Source organism: Protopterus annectens, chromosome 13.part0 (genome assembly GCF_019279795.1).
Source record: "Protopterus annectens isolate FY-2018-M chromosome 13.part0, PAN1.0, whole genome shotgun sequence".
In the NCBI taxonomy this organism is placed as follows: Eukaryota; Metazoa; Chordata; order Ceratodontiformes; family Protopteridae; genus Protopterus; species Protopterus annectens.
Window position 1 is genome coordinate 734,250,859 of NC_056747.1, and position 24,538 is coordinate 734,275,396.

The window sequence follows — 24,538 nt, forward strand, 5'->3', positions numbered from 1 at the left end:
CTTCTGTTGCTGGTATCTCTGGTTCTTCCATTTCTTTTTGCGATAATTGTTGCGGTAGTTGTAATTCCCTGATTGATGATTTGCTGCTGTTACCTCTGCCCAAGTTCTTATACCCTGTGCTCCTGTTTGATAAACCGTTATTGGTTGTTGTAATTGAGGATTCCGAAAATTTGAAGTATTATTCTGTCCATTAATGTTTTGGTGGCTAACCAAATTCTGTTAATTTCTATTGTCTTTTCTCTCCCCGCTGATTCCATTTTTGGCTGCCAAACGTTCAAAACGCCTAGGCAAGCTGTCGCCAGTGTCAGGGTTCTCTTTCGCTTCCTGGTTTGAATTGGACAACTGATTGATTAATTGGCTCCTTCACATGATTATGACCAGGGACTGGATACGCTTGTCCTTTCTCATAATCTTCCGTGTCACGCAAAAGCTTTTTAGTTTTATGTTTCTTAAGCACATTGTTCTCTTTAATAAGTTTCTCTCGAATAGAACAGAATTTAGCATCAAAATTATCTTTAGTCACCAAGTCTTTCAAATGAAAAAATTCTTGCTGAATTTTAACATTGAGATTCCGCATTTGTTACTGTTATAAGCCATCAGCATCTCGATATATTGTAAACCATACTTTTTGATTTAAATCCATCCATTTCTTAATAAACTCGCCAGCCAGATCATCCACTGTTGGCAGCACAGTTATGCATAAACCTTTCGGCACATGCTGAAAGTGCAAGCAATTCTCAAAATAAAGATTATCCCACTGAAGTCTCTTAAGCTTCAATAAATCTTTTTCTAAAGCGCTAAATAGTTCCACAAAATTAGGGCCATTGCTCACACCATTGGCTTGATTGATGTTAACAAACGGATCAACTCGTGGAGCTAAACAACTGGACAGAACATTGTCAGTTCTGCTGTTAAGAGTAACAGTTCCATTGGCAGACCCCAATTGTCACCTCCATCTGGAACAAATGTGCCATTAGAGTAACTTCACTATTGAATTTAAGTTAAAGATTTCATATATAAATATGAAAGTAAAGAAATAATTATTTGATGTTAGAGTAGTGCTTTGATTATGTATTCTTTCATTTTTTTACACTTCAATTTTATTTAGTAAGGGCTTTATTCTATAAGTTATTTTATTATATTACATCCATTATATATTAAGAAGTACATGAATTTGATCAACTTTAGATTGACTAATGCGGTAGTTGAATAGTAGTGTGATTGTCTCAGTAAACTAGGAGTATCTTATTCCACGATTAGTGTTTAAATGCTAATATTTGAGTGTTTATTACCATGGCTAGTGGTTTTGTTCATAACTGAATATTTTAAATCTATATTTTCACTTTATATAATGGTTTCTTTTCTATTTATTTTAACTGTACTTTTATGTTATAGATGGCACCTTTTAAATGCTTATCTGTTAATATCAGTGGTTTAAATAAATCCTTAAAGAGGGGTAGCTTATTTAAATATTTAAAGCTGCATAAAACTCTTATAGTATTTTTACAAGAAACTCATTTGATTAATGATGGTATTAGACTGAAGTAGAAAGATTACTCGATATTGGCTAGTTCTTGTTTTAAAACTAAAAGAAGCGCCCTTATTTTGTGGATAAATTCTTATGTAATGCCTAAAGTAATTGATTCATACTTGGATAGAAATGGTATGTTGAGTCTTGACGTAATTGAATTTAACAAAAAAAAACACATTTGTACATTCTTATTGGATTCCAGGGGTTGGAGCTAAAGATGCAAAAAAATTTAGATATTATAGCATATTATATGAAGGGAGAGGCAGTTATAACAGGTGAGTTTAACTATATTGTCTGATAAAGATGCTGTGGCTAACAGAACTTTATCGTCAGCAAAACATTTAATTTACTTTGTCAACGCAATGAATTTTATTGATATACATGATATCTTCTCTCTTCAATATCCCCATTCTTATAGATATGGAACTCTAATATTGATAATGTTCTTATTGCTAATAATTTGCTTACTAATATTAAAGAAATTTCAATAGTTTCTTGTCCCCTATCTGACCACAATGCAATTACATTTAACCTTATAAGGAAATCTAGAAATCTATACTTCATAATAGACTTCCAGCATATATTACTAAGGTTAAAGGTTTTAATGAATAGTTTATAAATGAGACTCATAATTTTATAGAAATAAATAAATAAATATGAATGATGACATTTCAGATGTCATTCTTTGGGACTACTTGCAGGCTTACCTGAATGGTAAAATTGCAATGTACAAACAATGGGATAGAGAACTAGACATACTAGAGTCAAAAATGGATAATTTAAAGATAATCTTAAAGCCCAATGATATATCCACTCAATTGGGATTAAAAAATCTAAATAGAAAGTATGCTGAAATTTTAAATCCTAAGGTTGCCATTAGATTAGAAAAACTGAAACTTCAATCATATTTGACTAATCCATCAAATTTACATAAACTAGTTATTAAGGCAAAAAAAGAATGAGTAAATTAAATCATATTAAAGAAATATATTGTCTTAATAAATATGAAAAATGACAGATATGAAGAATATTTTTTTACTGAATACATTTTTATTTATTTTTCAGAAACATAAACATATATATACAGTATGTATATCAAATAAATATTTACATAGCCAAAGCTTAAAGTGGAGAAACAATTCCAAAAGCAAACATTACAAAACCAACTCTTTATATAGGATGTCTGTACTTGAAAACATTTGTTTTCTTGAATGTATCTTTGAATAATATTATAATTTATTACAGTCTTCTGTTTCCAGCACTTGATTTTTTTTCTGTCAGACAATGCTTAATGAAGTAGGTCATTCTGTTCTTTCCTTAATTGTTTTCAATTCCAACTCATAAAACCATGTTCTTGAAACTTTTAAAATTGGGAGGAGTTACAGCTTTTCAGTTCTGTGTAATATTTTTCCTTGCAATAGCAAGGAGAGTCCACAAAATTACATATTTTTGACTTGGAACACAAGACGGCACAGGTGTATTCAACAAAACTAGAGATTTTGTAAGTTGGAAATTATCAGTGAACAGTGCCTGTAACAAATAGTTAATACTTTCCCAATATTGTTTAACTAACTGACATTCATAAAACGTGTTGCCAATTGGATATTGATTCTGATTTGCAGCTCCAGCATCTATTTTCTTTATTATATATTAGTTTTAATTTGTGTGGTGTTAAGTATGTTCTATGTATAAATTGTCATGTGAAAAGTTGCCAACATAGTGATAAAGATGTTAGTTTTGGAGATGTAAGAATTATTTTTCATCTTTATCATCTGGCATTTTACCATTAACTGTTTCATAGTAATTCCATATGTTTTGTTTATTATGAACTCTTGTTTCTTTAATTTGTACAATACTGATAAAATTCCTTTCCCAGTTGTGGGAAATTCAATCAGCGTTGTTAACTGCTCTATGAACTTAGGAACCTTTACCCTAACAAACTTCTGCATTATTCCCTGTTGGTTTACAACAGTTTGTTTTAATTCCTGTGTTAACCACATATTATTTTCAAGGTTGAGCTCACTAATAGTTTGCTGTATCATTAGTACTTTATTAGTGTTTATCAACTGATGCCAGTAAATTGGACCATTCTTACCGAGTCTTGAGTTATAATATTGTTTGGTGTATATGCAATTGGGAATATGAAAAAAATACCATGCTTGTATATCCTGATTTTTGTTTACAAAGTGCATAAAAGACTTTAGTGTATTGATAATGTATTTAGAATTTATATTTTTGTGTTTCCCTGTTGCCATAAATTCCTTCAATAACCAAAGTAAGATATTCAATGCTATTTCCATATGTTTATTTATTGTATCATGAGTGTTTTTTAACTAGGTTTTTTTCATGTACTAGTTTCCATTTAGAAGTATATTCTTTGTTTAACCATAGAGAAACTGTTTTTAAAGCTGACGATTGTATATATTCTTCAAAATCTGGTAAGCCTATTCCAACTTCTTCTCATTTGTCAAAATTATGTCTTAGGGCAACTCTAGTTTTTTTAGGGTGCCATAAGAATTTCGTTATTGACCCTTCAAAGTGTTTTAAATATGATTTAGGTGGAGGTAGTGAGCAAGCTTGTATAAAATACAGAATTTTCAGGAATATAATCATTTTAATTATAAATAGTCTTTCCTCCATGGTAAAAAATAGTTCTTTGATATTATCCAAAATCTCTTTATAGTTGAGTTGTGTTGTTGTAGCTATGTCATTTGTAATTTTAACTCCTAAGTATTTGACTGCATCATTTCTAGATAGATATTTATGATATTTTTTATTTAATGCTTCTTTGCTCATATTTATTAGTAACACATCGGTTTCATTTTCATTAAATGATAGTCCAGAAATCTTCTTAAACTGTTTTGTTGCTTTCCATGGTTCTTTTAAGTCAATAAAATGTCATCTGCAAATAGTTGACTCTTTAACTCAAGGTCAGTATCTAGTTGAATTCCTTGAATGTTTGGGTTTGCATGTATGAAATTTGCTAATGGTTCTGTTACTAATGTGAATAACAAAGAAGAAAGTGGACAACCCTGTTTTGTACCTTTTGTAATGGTAATAGGCTCCAACAAACAGTATCCTATTTTTATGTACACCGAAGATTTATCATAAAGAGACCTTATTAGCGAGGTAAAAGTTTTCGAAAATCCATACTCCACCAGTGCAAACCTAAGGTAATCCCAATTCATGGAATGTACTGTTAATATCTAAGCAAATGACATTCATTTTATTTTTTGTTTTGTTTATAAAATCAGTAAGGGACAAAATTCTCTTTATATTGTCATATGTATTTCTGTTTTTAATGAATCATGTTTGATCGTTCTCTATCAGTAACAGCAATATTTGTTTTATTCTCTTTGCTTGAACTATCAAATATTTTATAATCTATATTTAATAAACTTATGAGTCTATATGAGGTACGTTCATCGGGTTTTTTATCTTGTTTCAAGATTGGTGATACCCGAGTGTATTTCCAAGAAGGAGGGCATTTATTACCTTCTTTAACTAATGTGAACAAACTTAGTAATATATTTAATGCATTATTAGATAGTAATTTAAACATTTCTGGTGTCATATTATCATTACCTGGGGCTTTGTATAATTTCAGTTTCTTGATTTGCGCTTTAATTTCTGTCATAGTTATTTCTTTATTATTTTTCTGTGTTCTGATAGTCTTAGTCTTCTATTTTTTTTAAAGAATTTTCTAAGTGTTTCACTTGATTCTACTTTATTTTCTTGACTATTGAGTTTATTAAAATACACTCTAAAGGCTTCTAGAATTCCTTCTAAGTCTCATACTTTTCTTTTTTGTCTATATTGTATATTTTTTTTATCTGATTTGCCTTTGTCATTCTTTTCGTCCTGTTAGCTATTCTCCTTTGATTTTTTTTTTATTCATAGAGTAAGCGCATAGTTTGATCTTGTCTAGATTAATCATTGCTTTATGATTCAATATCTCTAAGTATTTTTTGTTGAGGTCTTCTAATTCGTTTTCTGAAGCTAAGTTGCCTTTACGAATATCTAATTTAATTTTGTCTATTTTAGTTTGTAGTTCTGCAAGTTCTTCATTCCAATGCTTTTAACTTAGAAATATAGCCTGGACCAAATGGCGAACAACTAAAGCTCCCCTCGACCAAGTGAGATATTGTCAACTTAGAAATGATACAAAAAACTCATTTTGCCAGACAAAAAAAAAACCTTCTACCAGAACCTCCAATTTGAACACCAAACAATCCCCAAATGTTTTAGGAAGGTATTAACTGACTTGTTCATCCAGGACAATCTACTACCTCAGTCCCATCCAACTACACCCATAAATACCCAGAAACTGTTGCCTTTAAAAACTTTTTCACTGAAACTATTCAGTCCTTAGCTAACCAACTTACTCCCACCCACTCTAATTCTACCACTAACACACCTACTTCTCATCCACCCTTTAACTTCCAACATGTCTCTAACACTTTTATCCTAGCCATTATAAAAAACTATAGCCAACCACCCTTTCTGCTGACCTCCTTCCTGCAGAGTACCTACAAAAAGCTGCCGACGCCATAGCATTCCCCATCTCTATCCTAATCAATAAAACACTAACTGATGGAACTATACCCTCAATATGGAAAATATTCCATGTTATCCCACTCCACAAAGGTGTAAGTTCAACAGAACTGTCCAACTGCAGACCCATTGCCATTGTCTCAACACTAGCCAAATTAATGGAGAAGTGCATTCATAAGCAGCTTATGGACTATCTCATTCAGAACGGTCTGCTTGCCAACTCTCAGCATGGCTTTAGGCCACAATCACAGCACCACTTCCGCCCTCCTTTCTTTTACAAATACCATATTCCAAAATAGGAACAACAACAGGCTATCTTCGGCCCTATTTCTAGACCTGTCGAAGGCCTTTGATATGGTCAACCACAAATTACTCATCCATTCCCTAAAATCCATCTCCCAAGATAGCCATGCTATTCAGTGGTTCCTATTCTATCTGGATGGCAGACAACAGACTGTATTATGGCAGAGGAAACTGTCCACCCTGCTACCTCTCACCCTTGATGTCCCTCAGGGCTCTGTTCTAGGTCCTCCACTCTTTCATATCTTCATTAACAATCTTCATACCGCAATCCCTGATGCAACCTGCATTCAATATGCAGACAATTCTGCACTGATCTGTACGGCCTCCTCCCCTTTAGACCTGCAAACCTTAACACAAAACACATTTAACACAGTTGAAAATTGGATCTCTAATCACCGTCTGTTGTTAAATCCCAACAAAACTAAACTGCTCTTCTGTACTCCCACCAGTAGATCCACCCGATTGTCCTTCTCCATAACATCCAACAACGGTACCTCTATCTCTCCAGATGACCATACTAAGCTTTTAGGAGTAATAGTGGACAGTAATCTCAAATTTGATCTGCATATCAATAAAACTATAAAAAAAATTAATAAGAAGCTTGGCTCATTATAGAGAAACAAACATTTTCTAACTCCATTAGCTAGGACTGCAATCACCCGCTCACACCTACTCTCTAACCTTCTATATGCCTCCCCCCATACTCTCAAATTTGAGCAAAACTGAACTTAGTAAGCTGTCTCACTGTTACAACCATATTGCCAGATTTGCTATAGGCTCAACATATAGGACACATCACTGTCAAAACCTCAGTCTTCTTGGGTGGCTAGAACTGCTTAGCCTACTTCTGTTCAATTGGCTTATAGTAGCACACAAAATTCTATACCACCCTTAAAATACTCCGGCACTCAAAATTATCATAAAGCCATACAGTAATTCAAGGCAACTAAGATCATCCAATAAACTGTTGGTCTTAACCCACAAAGCCATTAACTCAGCCTGTGACTCCCTGTTTGCAATCGTTGTTGGTAAAACTTGGAATTCACTTCCATCTAACCTTACCCTCGTATCTTCTTTAGGTCTCTTCAAAAAAGGCCTCAAACAGTATTTTAAAGAGCACTGGCTTTGTCCCTGTACTAATCCTGATTAATCACTACTTATTCAATGTCTTATTTAAATTAATATTGTATGCATCTCTTGGTGGTACAGTGGTAGCATTGTTGCCTCACAGCAATAGGTTTTCCTGTTCGATTCTCAGCTGGAGTGCCTTTTGTGTGGAGTCTGCATGTCCTCCCAGTGGTCGAGTGGCCTCCGAAAGACATGCATGGGCATGCCTTCGCTGAAGGTTGGGCGTCGGTCTGGCAACTCAGCACCATAAAAATCGACTGCCGATCATTAGGGGACCGGAGTTCCGCTGTGGCGACCCCTAACCAGGAAAAGCCGAAAAGACAAACATTGCATGCATCTCTTGCTCATAATAGCTTGCTGCAACCTGTTGTTTTTGTATACTATTACACACTGTGTATGTTGTGAGTATCTACTTTGAGGGCTTTGTAAATATGTTTGACTCATATCTGTTATGTTCTGTCTATGTTATCTGGAGCTTTTCTCCCTGGGCCTCTACTGAAAATGGACATATATCTAGTCGGACTATCCCGGTCAACAAATGTAAAATAAAAATAAAATATAAATAAATAAATGCTTCTGTTTGTTTTTACTCCAGGCTACTACCTTCCCATATAAATATGTTTTCATTGCATCTTGTATATATAATGTCTGCTACCTCATCTGTGGGGTTTAAATCTAGAAATGTTTGCATCTCTGCAGTATAGTATTGTTTAAACTCTTTAAGCTTTACTATATAGGCTGGAATTCTTATGATTTTAAGTTTTTTCTTAAAGTTAAAATCTATTTCAAAAGTTATTGCATTATGGTCTGAGAAGGGGCAAGTGATTGTTTTGACTTAGCTTATTTTCGTGGTAAGAGCTTTTGTTATTTACACTGTATCTATTCTGGAAAAGGTGTTATGTTTATGTGAGTAATGTGTGAATATCAATGAATCTTGTTCAGCATATGTGTTAATGTCCATTAAGTTATATGAGTCAGTAAACTCTAAGTAATTTTGATAGTGGAGATTTCTTGCTTGTGTTTTTAGCATCTGAGTCCTCTTCTTTCATTATACAATTAAAATCTCCTGCAATTATTGTATTACTTTTGGAATGTTGTATTATGTTCTCTAAATGTTGTTTGGCTGCCCTGACACACCCAGTCCTGGTATCCAATAATTGTTTATCAGGATATAAGCCAAACCATTTATTATAATAGTGACACTAAACAAAACATTCCCGAGTTATCATTGACTGTATTTATGATCTTGGGCATCAAGGTAGTCTTTCTTCATAATATTGCTACATATCTTTGCTTTTTATTATATTCTGAACTTGCTAGTAATGTGTAATTATGCATATTAATCTTATTAATGTCTTGCTATACAAGATCTGTTTCTTGTAAAAATACTACTTGCGCTTAAGATATCTTTGTAAGCTTCCTCTTTTACAGCTGTTATTTAAGCCATTGACATTAATAGAAATGCATTTCACAGTTGTACTAACTGTACCTTTGTATTAACCATTGTCATGTTTTTGTGTTGGTACATAACCTTGCATGTGTGATAAAACTTTTTGCCATTCATTTCATATATGTTATAAATGCATTGCGTAGACATCCATTTAAAGGGTACAAATAAAAACTGCCTGCGTAAAAAGTGGTTTTCAAAATGTAAATAACCAATAATTCCCTTCATGGGAGAAAACATCCCATCCTTGAATAGGTTTACCATTCAAGTGACGCCTCTTATCCCTATTCAACATCTTCCCTCAGCTTTCCCAACAACAAATATAACTAAAAGCATCAAATTCATATTGCTTGTGTGCTATCAAACTTCAGCTATTGAACTGTATAATATTCAATTAAATACTATTACAGAGATTGTTATATGGTATTACTGTCCGTAGTTAAATAAAATGGTGTAACCAACTTTAAATACAACATTGTTCTGGTATATAAATCTTATGTTTTATTTCATTGTATTATTTAATGTCCTTCAACCAACATCTGTTTTCAGTGTAACAGTATCTATTGTCTAGTGCCAACATTTTATTTAGACAATGCTTTATTATCAATGCATTTCTTTCTTCATTTATCACCATTGCATGCAGATATATCATTTTCCCCATATGTATATTTCTAAGTAACCATTTTATTTTTAGTATTTCTTTATGACAGATTTAATATACAACTAAGAGGACTGTTAGTATTTGTTGCAAATCCTATGTGTACACAGTCCAAGTAGGTTCATATTTCCTACTGTTAAGACAGCAGAGCCTTATGAAACTTCATTTGTTTCAACGTCCAGTCAGGTTAATGAAAACATTGTTATTGTTATAAACTGTAGATTTTAATATATAATAACATTTTGGCTTCTAATATAATCTATATGTATAAAATAAACAACACTTTTTATATAGTACACTCATCTGTTGGTTGAATTCTTTACATCTTTAGATTTAGGTCTGTTTGTATTCATATTATAGGTTTTCATAATGTTCTTGTTTAATACATAAATTATATGCAATTTTTATGATATTTTATACTTTGGATAGTAGCAATTAATATGAATTTATTAAGGCTTCATCTGATTCATGTAATCTCTTACTTTTAACTTTTCTTGTACCTTGTTTTTCTCTATGAAGCACAAGAGAATCCTAAGCATTTCATAAATAATATCTGAACTGATATTAGTATATTAAACATATCAGTATCACTGTATATCTTGTTTAGCAATTGAAGTTAATCTGTTCATCTTCATAGTTAATGACTAACTGTGGACTGACATCAGATTTGTTCATTATTATCACATACTAGTGGCATTTCTTATTTAACACTATTAAGTATGCTGATTCTTATAATGCTTTCATGATATTTATATTCTATCATACTAGTTCTTTATTACATATGGTTCAGCTTCTTACTGAATAAATTTGTGTAGATATTTATTTATTTATTGGTTTCTTGGCTGATAAATTATTACTTTTGTTGTTATAAGAAGACATACTTTATTTTATAGCTGTGTGTCCTAGTATGCATATATATGAGTGCATTAACTGTTTACATTGATTGCTTCTATTTTGTTCATGATGTCATTTTCTTTGCATATATTATAGTACTTTTGTGGTAATTTCTCTTATTTCCTTTTAGAATTATTATATCTATGCTATGTATATGTACATACTCAATAATGCTTTGAAGCACTTGTATTTTGGTGAAAATATGTACTTGTCACTTTGAGTCTTTTGGTTTATGTTAAGCCCATACTGCTTTGCTTCAAGTGCTAGTCACCATCTGTAATCAAGTAGTTTCGGTTTTGGCTGTTTATGAATATGCAAATAACTCTAACAGCTTTCCTTTTTATTGGAATACCTTGAGATGGATTAAAAACATATTTTACCAGCTCGTGGCTTTGGCGGAAAAACAGAGAAGTGTAAGTGAAGCTTTTAGAGTTCTAGAATAGGCCATGAGCTTCGAGAGCAGTTTTAACTTTCAGTTTCTTCTAATTCTTTTAAAATGACTACCAGCACCCACTGCACCACAGAAAAGTGCCCCAAACAACATTTTTAACATTAATAGCACCCATTTAACTATTAGCATATAGTTTACAAAGGAGCAAATCATAAACATTTGATCTGATGTTGTTAATCTTCTTTCCATTCATCATTGATGGGTTCGAGTCAGCCTCTTTACCAAGCTCACTCCAGTCAAAAAAACTCTCGAGCTAAGTCCCTACCCAGAATGCTCTTCTCCCTGTTACCTCAGATCTCATTTGCCGCATAGCCGTAAAGCCACGTTTCATCCAAGCTCTCAGCTAAGTAGAACTTTGATATTTCTGTGAAAAATTCTCTAAATACTTATATTTTATTGAGCTATTAGCTTTTACAGAGTGTTTTCTTCTGTCTGATCTTTCCATCGTTGGTACAGCCTTTTCTCCCTTGCCCTAGAGGTATTCCTTCAATACCATTGCTGGTATTCCTTCAATACCATTGCTGGTATTGTCTTTCCTGTTTCTTCTTTTGGCTTTGGTTTCAGTAAAGTGTTCTCTTTCTTCTCTAACACATCTGTATTGATAATTGTGACTACCTTGAATGTTGTTTGACTAACTAGATTTTACTGTTGGCTTGTAGTGTCTTTTCTAAACATGGATAAGAAGGGTACTTCAGGTTTTAAGCATTTTGCTTCTTGTAATGGCAAGTTACCGAATAGTGACTCTCACAATGACTGTGTAAACTGTTTGGGAGTGCCCCACCTTTCGGTGCAGCCTCCGTGTGACATTTGTCAGAGTTTCTTCCAATGCACTCTTAATGAGCGCAAGAATAAATTGATTCTGAAGGGGTTACTCAAGTCTCCCTTTTCAGAGGCCATTTCTGCGATGGAGGTCTCAACCCCTCCTTCTAAAGATAAAAAAGGTCCCACTCAGTTCCCACCTTACAATCAGGTGATCAGGGTAAACCTGTAAAATCTAAGGTCCAAAAGTTATCCTCTGAGCATAAGTCTGCATCTATGGCTCTGAGCACCTTGAAATCTTGTCCTGCCTTCTGCACCGATCATAGACCTTACTTCGCCTATTTTGACATCAGCACCTGTAGCCACTTCGGCTCAGGGCATATCTTCGACCATTTTGGAACAGACCATTTTGGCTCCTAGTTCCACCTCGACCCCGTGCATCACACCGACTTCTCTGGAGCTGACTCCTCTACTACCGATCTCAAAACTTGAGACCTCAGTGGCAGCAGACATTACACCATGGACCCGATACTCCCCGTCTGTAGATTCTTTTCTGGGCCAAGCTTATAGCCCTTTCATTGAACGTCCTGACTGTCCATCCGGAGTATCCACTAGATCCACCAGGTGCCTGTCTGAACACGATGTGGTGCGTCTTGTGGACCAGCTGTTGTTAGCCAGGGGGATACTTACACTTCCTAAGACACATCCTCCTGCAGGATTTGGGTTCTCTTAGCCATGGACTCCATCTTCCACTCCTCCTTCGACCATCCTGGTTCCAAAGCCTTCTGCTCCGACTACCTTCTTGGAAACCACCACCTCGGCGCCTACAGTGCATCTACCTCCAGCTCTGAATCTTCCCCTTTGGTCTTCAATTCCTGCGAAGCCGGGCCTTCCTCAATCTGGGGATTGGGGGACAGGAGATTTGACTCGTGGCATGGAGCCATCTTTCTCCTCTGTTCCATCCTTGGCACCGATAGCCATGTCTGCACCGATCCTGCTTGAGGCTGCACGTGTGGGGGTGGGCTCATCAGAGTGGGATGTGACCCCGGTCCCAAGTTTATCTTGGTTCCAGGCTTCCATACCTCTTCAGGTGGGCCTGCCTTCCACGTGATTGAGAGGACTCTTGCTTCTGGCAGCACACCTCTGATGTCGGAACCCCAGTTTTTGCCCCCTGAGCTACAGCTGTCACAGACCACCTTCCCGGGACACTGGGCAGAAAAGGCACAGGACACTCCTATTCAGGGTACCCGCTCTTCCGAGTCCTCCTCAGAGACCCCCACAGAGAAGCCCCCTCGGAAGAGGACATGCAAGAGGAACCACATGGACTCACCAGAGGAGTCCTTAACTGAAGACATGGACTATGATGATGGTGAAGGGTCCCCTCGGTTGCCTCCTGATAATGTCTCTTTCGGAGACATCCTGGAAATACTTAAGCAGAGAGGTGACTGGAAGCTCTTCAACCCTTCGTTTGAGTAGTCCGTGTTCCTGCTGGCTTTTCATGCCTGGCCTTCTACCTCTTGGGTGACCCCGACTGCTGAAGAACTCATTCAGCTCATCATGCAGCACGGTTGGAAGAACCCTGACTCCATGGAGGCAATCCGTTGGAGACCAGACAAAATCCCCCCCCCCCCAAGGAGAACCCCCATTGGTCCAAAGGATTACCAGTTGATGCTATGGTGGTGGCAGCGGCCACGAAGAAGGACTTGGCTGAGGAAAGTCCTGCTGTCCATCCACCCAACAGGGAGTCCCGGGCAGTGGACAGACTTGGGAAGCGTGTTTTTGCATCAGGGAACTTTGCCATCCAGTCCCTGAACTATTTGGCACATTTTACAAGGCTCCAGAGGGACTTTATCTCCAAACTCTCTGGGACTCTCACAGGATAGTTGTCTGATGAGGTCCGGGACAAGGTGGCCTCACAGCTCACAACCCTGGAATCAATATCCAACTCGTCCATGTGGTTGCTTTCACAATCGACTGAAGGGGGTGACTAGAGCAACGGGTTCAGGCATTGTCATGAGGTGTCATGCCTGGAAGCACATTTGTGACCTTGTGGACCCCTTTAAGTCTTCCTTTCTGAATGCTCCCATTGAAGCTTCATTCCTTTTTGGTCCATAAGTAAAGGACACACTAGCCAGGTGTGAGCAAGATGGAAAGACCTTGTCTGCCATAGGCCTACGTTTTTCCAACCCTCAACTTACCTTCTCTAGGAATCAGAGGAGTGGAAAGATGTGGCACAAAAAAATCTCGGGGTCCTTTCCTTGCCGCATGTGGTGATACCCCCAGAGGCAGATGGGGTAACAATTCCAGAAGACCCCGGCAGAGGAGGTCCTCGCAGCCAAGGCTCTAGAGACTCCTTCTTTGGCCAGCCTTATCAGCGGTCCTGAGGAGTAACCCAATTGCTTACCTCTAGAAGGAGTAACCCAATTGCTTACCTCTAGAAGCAGTTGGGGGATCGTTTTCTCTGCACCAAGCTGCCTGGCAACCCATTACCCAACGATCAGAGTATCACTACCAGGGGTTACACCATTCCCCTTTCTTATCAGCCAAACCTTCCAAGAAAACTTCCCGATGTTCCACCCAGTCAAAGGGAAGAAGCAGCTTCAGAGATACTAAAGCTGTCTCAAAAAAAAGAGTCCTCCAACCAGTCCCACCAGACCAACACAAATCTGGATTCTACTCAAGATTCTTTTTGGTGCCAAAAATGACAGTGGACTGGAGACCCATTTTGGATCTCAGCAGCTTAAACAAGTCTGTCACCCAAACCAAATTGCGGATGGTCACGGTTCAGTCCATTCTCCCTTTTTTAAGAAGGCGATTGGATGTGCTCGATAGACTTCTGGGTGTATTACCACACCAAAATGGACAAACACTCCAGGAGTCTGCTTTGCTTCCGGCTAGAGTGCCAGTCATTATCAATTTTACATCCTGCCATTTGGTCTGTCTACAACCCCCAGAGTGTTCATGAAGTGTATGGCAGTGGTCACAGCTCATGTGAGAATACAAGGATTCTGGGTGTTTCCATATCTGGACGACTGGCTCCTCACTGCCCCCACCAACCACCTTATGGTAACAGCACTGCATTATACTCTATCCCTGGCAAAATTGCTGGGAATAACAATACATTGGGAAAAATCCAACCTTACTCCTACACAACAAAAAGAGTTCATTGGAGCAATGTTCAATACTCGGTCCCATCTAGTATCACTCCCAATTCACAGACTCCACCGTTTGAGGCTTCAGCTCCGAGTGATACTCTACCAAACAAAATTTTCAGCAAGAGAAGTTCTCCAGGCTTAGGTTCTATGGCAGCTTCAATCTCGATAGTGCTTCTAGCAAAGCTACATATGCGGATCCTGCAATGGTTCTTTCTTTGTCAATGGTTCCTAAACTATCACCCCCTCCATTACCAGATTCGAATAACCAACTCCTGCAAACAGAACCTCCTTTGGTGGATGAGGCCAGACGTAGAACTCTGGAATCGCCCATTTCAATCCCCTCAGCCCAGAGCCATCGTGACCATGGATGCTTCCCTGATCAGGTGGGGGAGCCAATTCCAAGGGAAGACAGTCCAAGGCACATGGTCCACCTCAGAGGCCCACCTGCATATCGGTGTCCTGGAACTGAGAGCTGTGCTGTTAGCATTGCAGGCCTTTTATTCGGCTCTCCCTTCCAGGACCATTGCAATTCAGTCAGAAAATATGTCAGTGGCCTGGTATATCAACAAACAAGGAGGAACCAAGTGCTACCCCTTTTGTCAAGAAAGCATGAGAATTTGGCAATGGGCGATAGCTTCCAACCGCTTTCTGATAGCAATGCATATCCCGGGGAGCTTCAACATGATTGTGGACAAATTGAGCAGATGCATCCTAATGCCTCATTAGTGGTCCCTCAACCCTAAGATGGTGACAGAAATCTTCAGCCACTGGGGCCAGCCTTGCTGCGACCTCTTCATCTCCCCATCGAACAACAACTGCAGCAGCTATTTTTCCCTACTTCCCCACAGAGGGGGAGTCACTGAGGGACGCTGTAATCCATGATTGGCCCACCGGACTTCTTTACACTTATCCTCCCATTCCCTTGATTCCTCAGTTTCTAAAGAAAGCTCTTTGGTTGAGATGCAAGGTGATCCTCATAGCTCCGTTCTGGCCTCGACAAGTTTGGTTCCCCTTTCTTTGGCCTCATCTGATATATCCATCATGGATTCTGGACCCTCTACCAGATCTGATTACTCACCCCCCAAGGACTGAGTCACCCAAATCTGTCCAGTCTTAAGCTGACTGCTTGGTTTCTCCACTTCCATTAGTTGCCAGGCAACCTAATCTCTCCTCGCCTGTTCGCAACATCATTCTGGCCTCTCATAAACCATCCACCAGAAAACTATATCAGGATAAATGGAAAAGGTTCTTCATCTGGTCCATGGATAACATGCTGAACCGGCTTCAGTAACTCCGGTACTCCAATGCCTGGTTACGTTTTTTGAGAATGGAGTCTCTGCCTCTACTGTACGAGTACACCTAGAAGCAATTTCTAATTTCCATAATGGTATAGATGGCATTCCTCTTATCTCTTTATGCCTTTGCAAGGCGTTCCTCAAGGAAACCTCTCATATCAGGCCTCCTGTCAGACAGCCTGTGGAACCATGGAACCTCACTTTAGTTCTTCAGTCTTTGACTCAAAAACCTTTTGAACCTGCTGCAAAGTGTGACCTAAAGTTTCTGTTGTGGAAATCCCTCTTTTTAGTAGCCATCACATCTGCCAGGAGGGTCTCGGAGCTACAAGCTTTGTGTATCAAGAGGCCCTATCTGGTCTTTCATAAAGGCAGAGTATCACTTCGGATAAATCCATCCTTCCTTCCCAAAGTTGTTTCTGAATTTTGCATAAACCAGACCATTGATTTACCTGTGTTCTTTCTCAACTTTGCCAATAGAGGAGAGTACTGCCTTCACTCCCTAAACGTTCATAGACAATTGAGATTGTATCTAGACAGGACCAAATCCATCTGTAAATCCGTACAGCTTTTCATCTTTTTTTCTGGGCCCAGAATAGGAGAGGCTGTTTCCAAGGTTACATTATCAAAATGACTAAGGGACTGTAGATGCTTCATCTATTCCCAAAGTAATGAACCTATGCCAAAAGTTAAAGCTCACTCCACTAGCTCTATGGCAACATCTGTAGCTTTCCATTCCAGGACTTCCATGGATGACATCTGCGCAGCAGCTACTTGGGTGAAGCCTCATACCTTTATCAATCATTACAAATTGGACTTGGTCTCCAGAGGGAGAGCTGCCTTCAGCTCAATGGTTCTCAGAAATGTTCTTCCATAATGGGCCACCCATGGACCTCAAGGTAGCTTGGGATTCTGTCCCATCAGTGATGAATGGAAAGAAGATGAACAACATCAGATAAAGAAGTTATGTCTTACCATAATGTTTCATCTGTGTTGTTCATCTTCTTTCATTCATCATTTCCCACCCTCCTTCCCCCTTCAAAGGCTCCTGGGGGATGCTTTGGGTCTAAGTGGTATCCTAAGGTTTTTGCGCAGAAGTGACCTCGGCTTTACATCTTTATCTCTAGCAAACTCCTTCTGAGGTAACAGGGACAAAGGCATTCTGGGTAGGGACTTAGCTTGAGAGTTTGGCTGGTGCAAGCTTGGTAAAGAGGCCAACTCGGTTCCAAGGGCTCTGAACCAAACCCATCAGTGATGAATGAAAAAAGATGAACAACACAGATGGAACGTTATGGTAAGACATAACTTATTTTTTTTTTAAAGTTATAGAATTTTATATTTCCTAGACCATTCACACTAGAGTGAAAAGCAGTATAGAATTGCATTATCAAACTATTAAAGCATGTATGGTAATTCCATATTTCATATGTTAAGACATGGCAAGTTAGTACTACTTATTCTAGATATTAAAGCAGTTCTTAGATATTTGTCTTATTTTATATGTTTAATATTGCATTAGTATAAATAATGAGACATTTACCTTGTCATTCATAACAGAGTCAAAAGCAGTATAGCATTGTGTTATTAGACTGTTAAAGCTTGAAAGCATGTATGGTGATTCTATTTTTCATATGTTAAGACATAGCAAGTTGGTAATACTTGTTCTAGATATTAAAGCAGTTCTTTGATATTTGTTTTATTTTAAATGTTTAATACTCCATTAGTATAACTAATAAAAGTCATTTACCTTGTAAATAAAATTGTTTCCAAACAGTATATGTCACCCAGTTCATTTTTATATTCAATGGTGGTTTTGTTGTAAAATCTGGATCTAACTAGTTAAAATTTTGAATGAGTACTTCTACTCTAATATTTGTTCAAACATCTTTAGATTTTCATCTTTATTTGTCTCTCAGCTTCTTTTTCTTCTTCTTGTCATTTGTTTTCCATTCATTGTTCTTAGCATGGCGTTTCAAACCAAAGGAACTCCAATCCATTTCTTCTATCTTGTCTAAAACTTTATTAGTTGATAGATGAGTCACTGCTGTTTTTATTAAGCCAAATATTTTTGGGCCGTCACTGTAGAAAATTTAAATTCTTGCTGGAAAAAGCAAATGTACTTTGAATTGCTTTTTGTAAGTTCTTTTACTAGTGGTAAACACTCTTTTCTTTTGGCCATCACCCCAGATGAATAATCATTATCAAATCGGATTATGTGCTCTCCAGATTTGATCAGGGAATTAGACCAGGCAGTTTTTAATATAAGTTCTTTATCTTGAGATGAAAAGAGTTTGACTATGACTGGGACTGTTTGTTATATTTGATGCTGAGACTCGCTTTAAGAATCTGTGAGCTCTCTCTCCGTCCCATAAGACTCTGGAAGCTTTAAAATGTCTGCAAGCCATGTATTAAGAAAGTTCACCATATTACTACCCTCAGTCCCATCTGGTATTCCATAAATCCAGAGATTGTTGCTTCTAGATCTATTTCTAGATCTTCAGTTTTGTCCATTAATTAAATATTTTGTCTGTTTAGTGTGTCTAAGTTTTTCATAGTCAAGAAATTCTGTTTTCTACATCAGTTAATGTTTCTTCCATATTTTCTATCTTCAAGTTCTGTTGCTTTTTCAGTTCCTGTAGTTGTTGGTTTTGCTTTTTACTATTCCCTTGAAAAGTATCCAGTTTCGTGTTAATTTTATCAAATTTCAGTGACAAGTCCTGCATTGTTGTTAATAGTGATTGTAAATCCTTCTTCATTGTGTGGTCAATCTCTCATCTCTTCTCTGGTCCTGATGCTTTTTCTTCAGGTTTTTGACAGGAATATTTGTAGAAAATGCCAATTTTTTTATGTAGACTTCTTGTATCATTAGTTAGGATATTCCAGCAAAGTTGAACTGTCCACAATAAATATTTTTTAATTTTTCATGTCAGAAATAGATTTTAAGGACAGAGCTGAGCAAAGATGCTGCCACTCAGTTCACATGCTGGCCATGCCCCCCATAAAGAATATTCTTGATGGTTTTAGGATGTATTATGAAAATATAAATAATAAAATTATCAATAATATGTTTCATACATTCCTAAAGAAAAATATACAAATAAAATGAACAAATGAACAAATAAAAAAATGATAAGCCTTTTTTTAAGAGAAATTAAAGATCAAACCAAAAATTAAAAGATAATAAGGCACCTGGATTAGATCTACTACAAAATCTTAAAAAATGCAAGGTGTCAGATCAGAAAAAGTGGTCAAGTGAGTCTTCCAGTTCCAACTCCAGCTGAAAATGTTCCTAGGCTAGAGGAGCTTAGGACACAAATTCCAACCTACACTCCTCCTCCTCCTCCAGATACAGAAGTAATTTGCATAATAATTCACAATTCTCCTAAAAAACTGGCTTGTGACAAATTAGACCATCTTCTTTCCAGACCTTTGTCTGCCATGTTGGTGTGATCCTTCAGGTCTTGTAGGAGTACATCCAAGGTAGATTTGGATTGCCTGATGTAGAAATTCCTCAAGACTTGGATTGAAATGGGGGGGGGGGTCATTTCATTCCCTTCTGCTCCAGAGGTGGTTGGATCTGTCCAGTTCATCCCCTTTTAGGCTCCCTCACCAGTCCAACTCTCGGCTCCATTTCCCTTGGACCTGTTGTTCTGCTTGGATTCTGTGGCCCAGAAACCAATGTTCCATGTTTCTTAAGCTGTGGGTCTCATGGCTCCAATTAATTTGATTCCAGCCTTGTCATTATCAAATCACAGCCTTACTGTTTAACCTCACCACTGCTCCCATGGTGCTTACCTAATGCATGGCAGTCAGAGTAGCCCATCTTTAACTTCAGGAAAATAAAATGTTGCCATAATTTGAATGACTGTCTCCTTCCTACCCCTTCAACGGGGTCTCTTTAAAAAGCCAGAGTTTACCTTCTTCAGCCATTCAACTCCCTGGGCATATCTGTGAACCTGTAAACATCTAACTTAAATCCCTGACAGCTTCTAGTCTTCTTGGGATTTCATTTGGATACCATTCTTTCCATTATCTCGCTCCCGCAGGAGACAATTCAAGCTTTACAATCCTCAGTGGAGAGTCTGCTTCTCACCCATCATCCAACCACACATCTAGTGCTCAGAGTCTTAGGCCTGATGGCTTTTTCAATACTGGTGTTACAGTTTGCTCACTATCAAATGTCTAGGCTCCTGAAGAAAGCTGTATGGTGCAAGCTGTCTACTATCCTTATAGTCTCCTAATGGCCCAGACAACTTTGGTTCCCCCTTTTGATGTCTCATTTGAAGGAACTACCCTAGCTCCTAGATCCAGTCCTGGTTCTTATCCCTTCAGAGAGTCTCACCCAGAACTTCTCAATTTAAAATTAAATGCCTGGTTTCTCCAGTTCCAGTGATGGTGAGGGATGAGTCTTGCTCTCAAGAAATAGGCAACATTCTAACAACTTCCCCGGAACCTTCTACTATTGGTAAGATTTACCACAGCAAATGGAAGAGATTTGCGAATTACTACACAAAACACTGATCCCTTTTCAGTCCTTATACCTGACATTTTGCACTTTTTCAAATCTCTGTTCCACTCTGGTTCGAGTTTCTCTACCATCAAGGTTCATTTGGCAGTGATCTCTTGTTTTTATATTGGCTTTCAGGATCACTCATTAGCCTCTCATAAACTCTGCAAGGCTTTCTCAAAGGCACCTTTCTCCTGCATCAATCTGTTAAAGACCCAGTCAGTCCATGGGACTCGATTTTTATATTAGAAGCCTTAACTAAACCTCTTTTCAAACCATCAGCTTCCACAGAGCTTATGCTTTTGTCCTGGAAGACTATTTTTCTAGTGGCAGTCACCTCATCTAAAAGGATTTCAGAGCTCCATGCTTTATCCTGAATTTACTGTTATCCTGTCTTCCACAAAGACAGGGTGAACTTTAGAACTAACCATTCCTTTATTCTCAAGGTGGGTTTAAATACCTATATTTCTCAACCCATTCACTTACCCATCTTCTTAACTAAAACTAATTGTGAAAACCAAGGGGAATACTTGTTCCATACCTTAGATGTTTACAGGCAGTTATGCGTTTACCTTCACAGAACAGCTTCAATCAGAAAGATGAATGGCTGTCTCCTTTGTTCAGAATAAGTTGGGGGGTGTCCAAAATATCGATTTCCAAGTGGTTGTCCAGTTGCATCTCCTTCATATATGAATCCACAACAAACCATTATCATGAAACTGAGGACTCACTATACTAGAGCCATGGCAAACTGTACAGTCTTCTACAGAACACAGTTTTTTGACAATATATGTGAAGTGGCCACGTAGTCTTCCATGTATGCCTGCATTAAGGAATGCAAGCTGGATTGTACTTCTAGGGCTAAGGCATCCTTTGGTGCTTCCATCCTGAAGGGTCTCCTGTCGTGATGCCACTCAAGGTTTCTGAATCAGAAGGACTGAATGGATAGGATGCACAAATCATTTAGTTATTGTAATGATAGATCCTTTCATTTCAATTTGTCCAGTACAACAACTCTCCATCCTTCACCTTTTCCATTCTGTAAGACCTAAAGGATTAGGGCTTCATATTCCTCATGTCCAAGGCAGTACAGATTGGTAGCGTCTGATTCTTCAGGCAGCAAACTCCATCTGAGTTAACTTGGGGGACTGGTGCATTATGGGCAGGTAAACTTCTTAAAGTGGCTCAAGGATAGAAAACTATTTCTGTCAGATTGGATCCGAGTCATGTGTTGAGGACATACACATTGTATCAGACTGGAATGAAAGGATCTATAATTATGGTAAATTTATAACTTTCATTTTATGTCTTTTGTTTGATTGAAATAGCATATTCTAACTATTCTAACTTTACTAATATTTTGAAAGGAAACACAAGAGTAAACTGAGTGGGAGTTTTAATTAGCAATTTTATTACCATATTTTGAACAGAGACTGACTCTGTATGTAGAAGTTGGGGGGGGGGGGGGCACCTACATACACATTTTAATTTTCAGGAAATTGTGATTTCTGCTGAAAATTTTTCAGGCAGTACAGTAGTGGGGTTAGCCACCTGGTGGTATGAGCACTGGCTCTAGGTGATGGTCACTGTTGATTTAGTACCCTGATGCCATGAACAGAATGGGAAAAGGGGGCTGATGCAGATGCCTGCATATATTTTGTACTGTCTGTCTCTTCTCTCTCATTTCTAAACATTTTTTTCCACATGGAGTGTACTTTTCATCCAAAACCCGATAGAAAAGCTACTGATGTAAAAATATGAGACTAGAAGAACAAGTAGTACATGTTCATTTAGTGAAGATTATAATTTAGGAATGCACAATAGAAAAACAAACCAAGGACACGTACTGGATACCAAGGTAAAAGAAGTCTGAGCCATGTGACATTATATTTGTGTGACTTCTACCAAATCAGAGCATGTTTCATTCAATCATTACTATAATACATATATTGTGTACAAATATCATTTAGCGTAACTTAAGCAAATTTTCTATTACTCTTATGTCCACTACTCTCTTAAAGTGTGTATCTGAAGGAGACGAGTAAAAACTGTGACTTATTTGCCATAGTCCTTCTGCTTGTTAGCACAGCAGATTAAGGCTCTAAACTGCTAACAAGTTGCTTTTTGCTCAGAATATAGGATTTGATTAATTCTTACCTCCAAGAGTCTACTGTATGTCTCTAAGCAAATCACTTAACCAGGCAATCCCCCGGGGTATTCCCTGAAAAGGAAACCTGTGTCTAGTGCACTTACCCACTCAGCAAATGTATAAAATAAAAAATATTAGATGTGCTGGATATCTTAATTTAAGCTATTAGCTATTCAGAAATATATACAGGCAGATCACAAAGATTTGGTGTTCTGAACTTCTGGATTTCTAAAAAAAGTATATTTCCTTTTCTTTTCAGACAGGGGATTAATAATGACTTTTGGTAGTGGCAGCAATGGCTGTTTGGGACATGGAAACTTTAATGATGTCACTCAGGTAAGAGAAAAAACTATGTATTATGTTCTTTATTATAATGCAGAGTAACGTGTTTTGTAATTTGATCAGACTGATTATTTTTTAAATTGATAAAATACAGTATGCTTTGCATCATTTTTTACTGCCTGCCTCTGTGGTACTAAGCAAAATGCAGCGGATAGGTACCCCAGATAAACCATACAAATCTATGACCTTCTGTGGCTGATGTTTATGGCTTCTGCAGAAAAAAAAGTTTAAGCTATTTTCTTCCTGTAAAATTATTTTCTGTTAACTGCAACTGATAGCCAGTTAAACAGTCATTACAGAACTTTTCCTGTTGATATGATTTTATTTATTTATCTTACTATTTGATTTTTAATTTGTTGATAAAGTGAGTAGGCTAGTCTAAAAAATTTTTCTCAGCCATGATTTTATCCCAAGTCAATTAGTAAAGAATTGCATGTAGAGGACTGTGCAAAAATACATACAGAATTTAACAGTAATTTCACACATTTATAGTACTCTACAGAAATAAAAATGTAATTTAACAGCAAGGAGATATTGGACCTTTTTACAATTGAACAACACAGCTCTAAAATGCAATAACAGGATTATATACAAAGTTGTATATGCAAAATTAAAAAAGAACAAAACAAAAAACATTTTTTTCATTTTTGTCTCTGCTGTCTTCACCTGTGAGGTAAAGCCCTCCCACCAACTTGTCAACTGACTTTAGAGATATCCTTTCCACAAATATGAATTCCTCTCATCCTACCAGTTTCCAGCTAGGTGTATGGTTATATCTTCTGTGTGCATTATCAGACAATTAGATTACAACAAGACTATGAGATTAGGTATTCAAACAAAGTTGTTTGGTGAACTCTGTTCTTGTCTTCTGAATAGAATGAAGCTTTATTTTGAAACAATTGTTTAAATTTATGTAGTGAATGAGTGCAATTTTTTTATACCACATTTTATGGATAAATTACTTGCCTACATTTAGCTGGGTTTTACATGACAGAGTGTTGGAATGCAGTCATCTGAGAGAAGTGGAAAGAGAAATGAATCTTGGGAGCACTTCACTAATTTTTAAGAACAAAACAAATTCCATCATTTTTGTTCTTATTTTCATATTCAGTCAGTGTTGACTGTTTAAATGGTTGCCAGGTTTCCTGGTGATGTATATTTATAAGAAAACCTATAGGCAGTAAAGAGTTTCTGTACTTTTGTTGTGTCTTTTGGCTTTTCCCAATTATGGGGTTGCCACAGCGGAACTCCGGTCCGCTAATGATTGGCAGTAGATTTTTACATGCCGAGTTGCCGGCCCTGACGCACAACCTTCAATGAAGGTACACCCATTCACGCATGTCTTCACACAGAAGACACTCTAGCTGA

General features: G+C 37.3%; 1 protein-coding gene across 1 annotated transcript in view; it reads left to right on the forward strand.

The window, feature by feature from the left end:
* NEK8 (NIMA related kinase 8) overlaps positions 1-24,538 on the forward strand; it is an 806,012-nt gene that overhangs the window by 452,324 nt on the left and 329,150 nt on the right. The window contains exon 9 of the mRNA XM_044054419.1: positions 23,088-23,164. Within this exon, the coding sequence (XP_043910354.1) occupies positions 23,088-23,164 (77 nt within the window). The remainder of the gene's footprint in view (positions 1-23,087; positions 23,165-24,538) is intronic.